This window comes from Megalops cyprinoides, chromosome 24 (assembly GCF_013368585.1).
Source record: "Megalops cyprinoides isolate fMegCyp1 chromosome 24, fMegCyp1.pri, whole genome shotgun sequence".
In the NCBI taxonomy this organism is placed as follows: Eukaryota; Metazoa; Chordata; class Actinopteri; order Elopiformes; family Megalopidae; genus Megalops; species Megalops cyprinoides.
Genome location: NC_050606.1, coordinates 14,902,676 through 14,914,348, shown reverse-complemented (window position 1 = coordinate 14,914,348; position 11,673 = coordinate 14,902,676). Strand labels below are relative to the sequence as shown.

General features: G+C 41.8%; 1 protein-coding gene across 1 annotated transcript; it reads left to right on the top strand.

The window, feature by feature from the left end:
* The first annotated feature begins 8,015 nt into the window (after positions 1-8,015).
* On the top strand, positions 8,016-11,017 carry LOC118771559 (toll-like receptor 13). Its single transcript, XM_036519566.1, has 3 exons — positions 8,016-8,038; positions 8,545-8,692; positions 9,380-11,017. Exons 1-3 carry the CDS (start codon positions 8,016-8,018, stop codon positions 11,015-11,017), a joined length of 1,809 nt encoding a protein of 602 aa, XP_036375459.1.
* Positions 11,018-11,673: the final 656 nt, after the last annotated feature.

The following is an 11,673-nucleotide window of genomic DNA, read 5'->3' as shown; positions in this document are numbered from 1 at the left end:
AGGTGGTCTACAGAAGATGATTATTGATAAAGTAATGTTGATCAATAGCAGAATGCTTGCATGGATAATTCTGTTTTATATCTCAATGTGTTAAATGTGGTACTTGCACCTTAACAAACTGATACACATAACCTATGCACTTGATTGAAAAAAAAAAACATTAATTAGCTCTGACATCTTAGAGAGTATTCTACCTGTAGCATATAATCTTGATGACATCATCAAATGACACACCACACTCTGCAATATACACTACACCCTAATGGCTATTAGGATATTTTATTTGCTGTAAAAATGGATATTTGACAAAAAAAAGCATTAGTAATATGGTAAAAAAAACAACATACTTGTCAATGTTTCTGTCTTTGTCATGACGTTCATAGTGAGTGCTATTAGTGGAATATAAGTGGCAGGGTGTGTATGTTTGTGTGTGTGTGTGTGTGTGTTGGGAGGGGGGATTGCAGTACTGTGCTTCATCTTCCTTGTGTTTTAAAAACAAGTGAAAAATTAAAAAGTACTGTATCAGTAAATCTGGTGATTCTGCACATAAAATCCGTAGCATCAAACTCAAAAAACAAAACTTCAATGGATACAAAAATGCTTTATCACATTTGTTGACATTTACTTTGAGTCTTCACAGCTTGGGCTTTTTTTAATCAGTTACGACAATAGGTAGCACCTGGTTTCTCCGTGCGTTCAGCAGTGCTGGCAGACGGCTCAGAGAAATGCCAGGGCATACTTTAAAATCTAACTTCAGGCAGCCATAGTGAGAGAGGTTCACTTGACAAACTCCCTATTAGGGTTGTTCTCTGACAGAAGGAAAAAAAGGCAGGATAATTGTGTAGATGGACATACTCACCATTTATAAATCCAAAAGAGTTACCTGCTCTGTCTGTGCTCGGGCACTCTGTGTAATTCCACACTCAGAGTTTCAGTTTCTCATTCCTTATAAATGTTTCCGAGCTCATAGTCATAGATAAATGCTAAGCAGTAACAGTTACTTGGGAATAGCCTAGCCGAACAGTGTCATCACTGAGGCGCATATAAGGGGCAAATATGACCCTTGGTACTATTCCCTTTCTGCTGTATTCCATTTGTAAACTTTGCGTGTCCGTATTTGCAACACACTCATAGAGACAAGCGCCCAGTAAAGACAGTGCACAACATCAAGGTGGTGAAAACATGTTGGAATGTATCACATAAAAAAATCCAAAACATGTAGAAGGAATGTATGGTCACAGCCAGATGTGGTTTAAAAAGTGACACTTTGGCATTCTGGCTGCTTGTATGTTGTGGAACTTTGCTGTGGTAACTCACCTCAGCAGTTTTGGGAGGATGAGAAACTGCCACCTTTAAGGACCTCTCAGGACATCAGTTCAATCCAGCCATTGAGTGTGGTCAGTTAACTCACTTTCACACAGGAGTCATCACAACATTTTTCACGTCTACCACCACATATTAACCAGCAGAACAGGAAGTGAACAAGGGGAACTACACATAAGGAAGCAGCAGTCATAGATACAGAATATAGCTTTCTGGGAGCACATCCAGGGTGACTTGGATGTGGTGTTGCAACGGAGTATTTTGTTTGCTTAAGATCAGGTCAGCGTGTTAACTTTTTGAAAGAAAGCACCAGCACAGTGTATCAGAAGCCAGGAAAATGAATTCTTCCGGACTGAACACATATAGAGGCCCTCATGTTGCATCATGGGTATATTTGCAGAAGTCACAACTGGAAAAGCATAGAAACGGTGACTTTCAAGACCAAGACACAATGCAGAGAGTCAGAAAAAACAGTGATATGCGCTAGTGAAGTATGAATTGGTCAAATAATACGCTAAACAACTGTTAGGACTACATATTTGTGGATTCAAGAACAATTCTGATCCTAATTATAGTTCACGTTCTAATTAAGATCAAATAAACCTATAGCTTTTCATTACTTTATCAGCAAAGTGCTTGATAATATTTCTTTTAATCATTTGCATGTATTTTTTTACGTTCAAATTGCTTGAGCTATTCAGTAAGACTGTCATAAAATGAATGCATACTGTTTTCATAAATGTTTTTGCATGTGCATAATGTATTGTCCCATCAAAATCAGAATTCTAATTTTAAAGAGTTATCACACTTGGCTTTGTGATTCATGACATCTGAACATGGTGCATGTTATTGTTAAAACTATCTCCACATTTTTCACATTCTTTACATATGTTACCATTTTTCACTCCTCGTCAAGCTAGTTGCTCCTACTTTTAAACATGCCTTACTTTGCAAATGTTGGATATCTCTTACTGTGTAGAAGACCCCTCTTTTGAAAGCACTGTACATTGTTTGTTCTCACTGATATATTTTATTTTATACAGTGTTAAAGTTACCCTCATAATTGGGATTTTGTGTAAGGGTAGAATTTATTGAGCTGTGTCTTTTTTTTTTCAAATTATGGCACTATCTACAGTTAAGAAAATGCATCTTAACACGTCCTTGTGAGTCAGTGATGAAAGCCATAAATGAATATTGCTGTATGTTAATTTTGATTAAAGAATCAATATTTTAATATCTCTTTCTCTGTGTATTTTTCCCCACTGGGATTAGTGGATACATAAAAGCCAGACAAATTTGTGATTTAATATTATCTGCTGTGTGACCATTTTTAGCATTTTATGTTTTAAATGTGTTGGAACCCATCAATACAATTGCGGCAACTGAAGTAAAGTGCCTTTCAGAAGAATACACAAAGTCATCTGGAAATCAAACACTTCAGAGTCTATTACTTTGACTACTAAACCACTACTATATACTGCATATGACTATATGCTATGATAACTGTGCTAAGAAGCATGAGACAATGTGAGAGACAAACTCAAATCATATCGAACAGAAGACATGCACAAGTTTAACTAAACTCAAATTTGGACCATCTTTTACCTCGGCAGACCATAGGTAGGTGAACATTGCCACAAAAGGGGGTCACGTTGTCAGAGGGGGTGTGTCAACAGAAGCAACGAAACTCACAAGGGAGATGGCTGCAGCTGACGCTCCCTCCATGGGCGGGACCCTAGCGGTTGAGTCCCTGAACAGGCACGCTGCACTGCATTTCTGTATTCAGCATAGCAGCAATAAGAGAAGGGCAGATTCCAGAGGAGAGGCGGCGGGTCCCAAATCCAAGGCATGTGCCCTGCTTTCTGTAGAGCCCATCAATGGAGGAACCACCGGAGAGCCCTAACCCAGGAGAAGTCATTGCATAATTGTCATCTGGGTGCCAACCTCAAGGTTTGTTCTGTTTTCTTTTTTCCATTTCATCCTCATTCTTAAATAATGTTTTCTCCCATGTTTCTCTGGTTGGTTTTACCAGTCTTGTTTCCTCGTCTCTGTTTCAGTCATGGGAAAAATAAAGACAGACAATTAACTTTCATGACACTCTTTTCTGGTTTTTCTCATGGGTCCTGCTCATGAGGCCAACACACACAAGCATACACAATGCATCGGTAAATTTTCAGGAACCAGCAATGCACCCAAACCCAGGAGAAGTCACCGGACATTTGTCGCCTGGGTGGACTTCAGAGTATCTTCCTTTTGCTTTTTTCAATTTTTAAAATTTGCACATTGTTAAAATCCTATTTTTGGCATGTTTCGCTTGTTGAGGTTACCAATTTCGTCATCCTGGTTTAAGCTGTGGGTAAAGTAAATACAGCTGATGAGCATTCATGACACTTTCTCTTTTCTGCCCGTTCTTGTGGGCCCTTCTCATGTCAGCTGGAGGAGTAAAAATTGGAGCAGGAGGGGGAAGAGAAGTTGTAGTTAGCGAGTGAGGCAGGGCACAGAGGGATCATTGGGTGCACCTGTATGTCATTACTGATTAATGATTAGCATTTGTGGTGAAGGATAGAGAAGTGGCAGTGAACCAGCATATGGACATTCTTTTTTGTTGGGGTTTTCTTTTTTATTCTGTGGGGCAGATAGGCCCGTTAGTGTGGCACGGGCTGATGCTACACCGCCTCCCCTTATTTTACTTGTGGCTGTGTGTGGAGTCCCCTGGTTCTGTCCCTTGCCATGCCAGTAGTGTGGTAGGAAGCAGGGGGCATTGCACCGGTGTGGAGAAGCTTAGAGGCTTTAAACGCTGTGTGCTCTGGATTGCAGTGCAGAGTGGCTTTATGTGCTTAGCAGTTCCAGAGTATGTGCTGGTGGAACCCGCTTAGTGTTGGTGCATGCAGTATGTATCGTGAAGAGAGCGCACATTCTTTCAGAGGGCTGGACGGGATGGCAACGGGGCTTCTGGGGGGTTAGACAAATAGAGAGAAGGCGGAGTTAGCAACACAGAGTCCTGTCTCTCAGTGTTTTTTATTAATGGAATTGTCAATAAAGATGTTTATTGACAATTCCTGTTTTCTATTCACGTTGTCTGTGTTCTGTACCTGGTTAGAGTGTGGGGAGCTGAGTGGTGCTCTCCCCTGACACAGAATCATCCTGAATTTACAGAGCCTCAGATGTCCTATATGCAGAATCACAACCTTAAGGGTGGAGTCCCCCTGGTTGGGGTGGTACCCCTAGTTGGGCAAAGGTGACTTAATGATCCCCTGGTTTATGTGTATGCCGTGAATCCTCAACAGTTCTCTGGGGAAGAGGGTACAGTGGAGTATTGGAATGGCAAACTTGCATTGAGGCTATGCTTAGGGAGCAAGGACTGACTAAAGAGCAGTTAATCGACTTCATCCTCGGTGCACTAAAACAATGGTTGTCAAACTGGGGAGTGTGCCACTGTGGAGCTGTACGTGCCTTTGTAGTAGTAGCTAGCTACTACAACTAGCTAACCCTAACCCTAATAATTACTACAACTTTACATCAACCACCGGTGTGTTGGTTAGATAGCGGCACTAGCCTACCTGTGTCTAGCTAATTTGCTTGCTATGTACTGTAGTAGTTTCTACGTACTGCAGCCAGCCAAACCTGTACCAATGACAGCACAGCATAAGACGGTAGAGTGAAGGAGTGAAAGTAATCAGGACATGCCACACATGTTTTACTCTGAAAAAATGAACATGTTGGATTGGGATTGGCTTAATAATGACAATGTACTAGAGGGACAGGCCAGATGCAAGGCATTATTGTTCAAGGAACTACAGTGAAACACTGTCATCCTCTTGTGGCCAACATTGGAAGAAGTGTGTTGTCAGTCTGAGCTAACCTTTCAGGAGGTGCACTGGGAGGAGCTGGTGTGGCAGCTGTTGGTACTCCAAGGTTGTGATGACAAAGTTGGGGCCCAGTTCATGGGGCACCTTGCCGCAGAGAAGATAGAAGGTGCATTTCAACGGCAGTTTTACTGGTTGATGTTCAGCACATTAATGTGTACAGTGTGTTGTGCTGCAAGCACACAGAGACATAACCGCCAACTACCCCAATCCCCACGCCCACTCTGACGCACACATACGCACACATACTTCAGGCAATGCATAAGTAACTTTCCTATATACCTGAAACAAATATTGTAGAGGTTATTTTACTAATTGCACCTTTGCACGACATATCATGTACAGTATCTTTCAAAATCCTTTTCATAGATACTCTTGAGACAGAAGTGTGAAACAGCACTTCCTCCAGTAGTTTTTTTTTTTTTTGATTAAAAGGAAACCACATACTGGTCTGTGCAAGACCTTTCATAAACAACGGCAGAGCCAAAGAATACTCCCTTCAGAGGAGACTGAAAGACTTCTCTGTTGAAAATACAGACCAGTCCAACTTACAAGCCTGCACCTGAAGGTGATTTTTATATGTTAATCTTTATCAATGATGAGGGTCAATCAAAACAGCTGTTATGTTAAATATTTTACTTAATTCTGTAGAAGGGGCATTTCTAGCTATTGAAAAGATCAGGGGCTAAGTGAAGTTTGCCTATTGCTTGTCTTTGTTGTTGAAGAGAGATCGGCATCAGTAGGTCAGGGAGGTTATATCTGCCTTTATAATAAATAAATATTATCACACCTTTGTGTGACACTGCAATTAAAAATCTGCTCTGTTACACAGTGTGTCTGTTGCTTTGCTATAAACACGTCCTTTTTTAGGGCAAAAATATTTGGGAGTTGGCTTAAAATATTTGGGGGATAGCCCCGAATGATCGGACCTAAGAACACCAGCGTTCTGTAGAAACACTGGTAAGATAGTATCTGCATACCATTCAGTGCTGGCTTTTTTCATCAAGGAGGATTTCTAATGATGACTGATCATTTAATTTACATTCTGTTGAGTGACAGATCTCTTACTTATCTCTTACTGATGTCCATATTAGAAGGATTCTGTAGGAAGAAAGGTGTTTAAGAGCATTTGTATTCGGTGTAATTTTCTACATTTTGACTCATGTTACCTGTGGGTTGTATAGTTGTTTTATTTTCTATATTCTGAACTTATACCTGAGATAAACAAATACATTTTGGATTCATAATTGTGAAAACAACAATATTGGTAAGCACTAATGCAGAAAAAAGCAGAATGAAAAACCAGCGTTCTAAATATATATCACAAACAAAGAAGCTGCATTGAAGGTGGGTGACTTACTACATTGTCAACCAAACAGGAAAAGATAATAATTCTATTCAGGCAATGTTAACACAAGATTCATCAGCAATGTTTCATCAGTCTCGAACTGTAATAGGGATTCCTTTATTTCAGCTCTGTGTTTTGTACATTAATTGAAAGTTCATTTAACGTCCCTACAGCTGTGCACCATCACACTTACAGTTTAGAGCCCTCAATTTACTGTTTCATTTGGCTTTCTCTACATACACACAGGATTTAGCGTGGCACGTAAGGACTGCTCTTGGCTATCACAACCTTGTAACAAAAACACTTGTTAACACAACTAGCTTTGTTTGGCCTATTTTTTGGTATGGCAATCTGACTATACTGCTGATAGTGGCACTGTGTAATGTAGACCCTGCAGCACAATCACTACAGCCACAATGACACAGCAACTGGTCCAGCAACAAAATCCCTTTGAAAATCAAAGATTATCAACTGATATTCAAATAGAAATTACAGAAATGACAATAGACCCCAGCTAATTTAAGAGCAACAATAATGAAAACAGAAAATGGCATTGTTTTGAACTGATAAATGAAACTTCAGATAATCCAGAATTCTGCATGAATGTAAGTTTCTGTCTTGTCTTTTTAAGATATTTGATTCCTTTCGGGGTCATGCTCACCTGCTTGCAGCTGAAAACACGGGCCACACTTGAGACACACTGTGCCTGTAATGCTGGACAACAATAAAAATCAGTCACAACTGAGTCAAGTCGTACCTGAAATGGGGAAACGACATAGAAATGGGGAAACACAATCTGCATCACACATGGCTAAGATGTATTGCTCTGATGTGCTAAGAATGTGAAACTGAGAACAAAGAGTAGACAAGAACAATGATCATATACAGAAATGAATTGTGAGCTGCTTGAATGAGCACTTGAATTTCCAGACATGTAATATTCTGAGACTGGCAATCTGATTTGCTGCACAATAATGGGAACATGAGGGCATCTTACATATGAGGTGATCTTATATATGGTCTGAGAATACAAAGGGAAACAGAAGGAAATACCAGACAGAAGGAAAAAATGTAAACAAGTGCAGAGGAGCCAGAATGGCACCCAGGGGAAACTTAGATGATGCGGACAGCCAGAGTAAATGAGAAAATATGGTGTAAATCCAAAACATGGGTATGACATGAGAGTAACACAGATGGCCAGAGAACATTAAATATGCTCCACCCTCAAAGAAATTGTGAGCTCCTCAGGTCCTGGCTAATGTATGTATAAAATATGAGCATAAGGAACAATGGTCACGGTAATGTTATAATTGTCATTAATTTAGTGTATATTAAGTAGTTTGCATACAAGATTCATATGTGTGTGATGACTGCAATGAAAAGGACACATCTGTCGCACTACTTTAAATTTTCATTAGACTCCATTTGCCTTCTGCTGAAGTAGAAATAACCCCTGACTGTACTGAAATATCTAGGCCATGTCTTCAAAGAGAAAGACCCAGTAACATGAATGAAATCTGTTTTTGGGATATGTGCATAGTTGTGGAGGCAGAGGTACCAACGGATGAATAAAAGTCCTAAGACTGAAAAAGACGTACATGATAAATTTCTAAAAGATAAATAACTGCTTAGATAGCTGCTTTGTGAAAATGCATTTTTTAATTCTGATCCTTACAGGAGGGGACTGCAGACAAGCCCAGCTTCGCTCGGTCCGATGAAAAGGAAAAGAAGCAAAATGGCTCATCAACAGTGCTCTCTCACCTTCCTACTGCTCTACAGTGCAGCTGTCTGCTGGGGTTATGGAATGGAAGGCTGCACCCACAACTTATTTGACAAAGACTATATCTGGTGCTCCAGGAGAGACATCAAAAACCTATCATCTGTCGTGACAAGGATCCCTCGAAATGCTACACAAATTAACTTTTCAAGGAACCATATAAGCACCATTCCTGCTGATGTGTTCAGAAAATTCTGGAGGCTCAAAGAGCTAAGCCTCCAACGGAACAGAATCACTTCCCTGGGAAGGGGTCAATTCAACGGCCTTGGAGAGCTGAAGGAACTTAATATTTCCAGCAATATTCTGTCAGATATCAACCCAGAGGCATTCCAAGGACTGTCTAAACTGGAGGAACTCCATTTGTATGACAACCACCTTGTGGAGATTCCTGCTGACTTTTTCAAGTTCCTTCCTCAGATCAGAACTGTTGTTCTGTCACAAAATAAACTAACAGCTCTAAATGGTAGCCTCTACAGCAGCAAAACCCTGAGTCAACTGGACGTGGCATCCAACAGGATCTCCTACTTAAATCTTCATGGTTTTCCTGCCCTTGTTTCCCTCGACCTCTCCAACAACACTCTCCTGCACCTATCAACAAAGGGTCCTACCTTCATCCCATCACTTACAGAACTACTGGTCTCAGGAATTGGACCTGAGTTTCTTGCTGGGCTTCCAGAAGTTTCCCTGCGTGCCCTCCGCACAGTGTCATTCTCTGTCTCTGTCCAAACTTCACCTAACATTACTGTGTGCAGTCTGCTGGCGGGAATGCCTAACATTCAGGATGTGATGATTGATCTGGGTGGATCTGGGTTTCCAAGAAATGCTTCAGTCCTGATAGCGTGTCGCATACCAAAGTTCCTTTACCTCAGAAATGCATCCCTTGGAGATATGAGTAGATTAAGACTGGTGCAGGACCTGAGCCAAACTACCCGGCTTACTCTGGACAGATGCAGACTGCGCACCATTTCTGAAACAACGTTTCAAGGATTTCAGAACCTTGTATATTTGAGTATTCAGGACACTGGAGATTTGGATATTCATGCTTATGCTTTTTCCACCCTCAAGAAGCTAAAGACACTTAGTCTAAACAGTGTTGGAGTCAGGAAACCAAACCCAGACTGGTTCCAAAATCACCAGAATCTAGGCGTACTGCTCATGATGAAAAATCAGATGACTGAGCTTACCACCAATGCATTTGCTCCGCTGAGAAAACTGACAAAACTTTCACTGCGCTATAACTTCATCCAAGTTATCATCAATGAACCCTTCTGCAACCTCACCTTGCTTACAATATTAGATCTCAGCATGAACATAATCTCCCACATAGAGAAGGGATCTTTCGAATGCCTGGTAAACCTTAGAGAATTGAATTTAGGGGGAAATCATATCTCAAAAGTGAACCCAGACACATTTCTGGGCCTGGGACGTCTACGTACCCTAACATTGTACAATAATCACCTTCACTTCCAGAAAGGGGACTCTCCCTTCACTGGACTACGATCACTGAAAAAGGTAAATTTGAGTTACCAGGGTCCAGTAACAGTTGGAATGGGTTATTTAGGATCCACATTGTTTAATGGTTTGACAAACCTAGACAGCTTGAACCTGGGGTTTGTTAGTTTAACTACTTTTGACCCAGACGTATTTGCCCCTGTGGCTAAATTAAAGATGCTATACATTAGCAATATTGAAATGACGAACACCAACTTGACTGCTCTCTTCCGACATCTTGCATCACTTGAGGACCTGTATTTGATGCAGTGTGACCTTGATGTCCTGCCTGCCACCCTCTTGCCTCCACAAAACTCTTTGAAATACTTGAAGATTCAGAACAACCACATCCACACCTTGGAAAAGTCCTTGCATGACAACCTGCCTATGCTTGAGTATCTCGACGTTACAGGTAACCCTCTGTCCTGCAGCTGCGAGAATACCTGGTTCAAAAATTGGTCAGTTAACAGTTTAGTGGAAGTGCCATATCTCTATGATCTCCGCTGCAACAATGACCCAAAGGCACCTCATCTTTGGCAGTTTGATGACAAGGCTTGTGGATATGACGTAGTCTGCTTCAACTACTTTGTGTCCACTGCAGTGGTGGACGTTTTATTCCTTTTGCTGGGCCTCACCTGGCATAAACACGCGTCTTCAATTCGCTATCTAATCCTGCTTCTTCGATCTCGCGTCGGTGGGAGGAAGAAGGGTAGGAAGGAGGACTTCACCTACGATGCGTTCATCTCCTACAGCTCTCGTGATGACCCCTGGGTGATGGGGGAGCTGGTCCCCCGCATGGAAGGGCCCAATGGGCAGGGCTTCAGGCTGTGCCTGCACCACCGTGACTTCCGGCTGGGGGCGGCCATCTTAGAGAACATTGAGGCGGCCATCTACAGCTCACGCCGCACCCTGTGTGTGGTCAGCAGGGACTTCCTACGCAGTGAGTGGTGCGCCCTGGAGTTCCAGCTGGCCAGCCTGAGGCTCCTGTGTGACCGCAGCGACGTCCTGCTCCTGGTCTTCCTCGAGAAGATCCCCGACCACTGCCTGTCCCCTTACACCCGGCTCCGGAGGATGGTGCGCAAGAACACCTACCTGCTGTGGCCAGAGAACGCCTCAGACCAGGAAGCCTTCTGGGTCCGACTCCAGGACGCCCTGAGAGAGGGAATGGTAGAGGAGGAAGTAAATGACGAGTTTGCCAGGCTCCTTGGCTAGGACTGACTGACTAAATGCAAATTACACCGCTGCGAAACAGAAGCAATCACACTTCAATACTTCAATGCAAAAAGGGTGTGACCAAGGGTTATGCTGTCACTGAACTGTCTGTATCCAAAAATTGTCAGAAGTATGTATATAGATGTATACTGCTTAAGTTCAAATTCAGTTTAACTCAAATGCAGTTTGGTCTCTGAATTGGAACACATGAATGTGTACAGTGTGTTCCACAGAGTGTTGTGCTGCAAGCACACACAAACATAGTTGCCATCTACCACAATCCCCACACCCACTCTGACACACACACACACACACACACACCTCACGCAATGCATAATTAACTTTCCTATATACCTGAAACAAATATTGTAGAGGTTATTTTACTAATTGCACCTTTGCGCGACATATCATGTACAGTATCTTTCAAAATCCTTTTCATAGATACTCTTGAGACAGAAGTGTGAAACAGCACTTCCTCCAGTAGTTTTTTTTTTTTTTTTTTGATTAAAAGGAAACCACATACTGGTCTGTGCAAGATAGACTAGTGTCTCATGAACAATGGCAGATCCGAAGAATACTCCCTTCAGAGGACACTGAGTGACTCGAAAATACAGACCAGTCCAACTTACAAGCCTAGACCTGAAGGTGATTTTTAT

Coding starts and splice junctions, on each gene's coding strand:
- LOC118771559 (XM_036519566.1), top strand. CDS start 8,016: ATGTCTTCAAAGAGAAAGACCCA. Junction 8,039..8,544: donor TCTTCAAAGAGAAAGACCCA/GTAACATGAATG, acceptor CCAACGGAACAG/AATCACTTCCCTGGGAAGGG. Junction 8,693..9,379: donor ATTTGTATGACAACCACCTT/GTGGAGATTCCT, acceptor TCCACCCTCAAG/AAGCTAAAGACACTTAGTCT.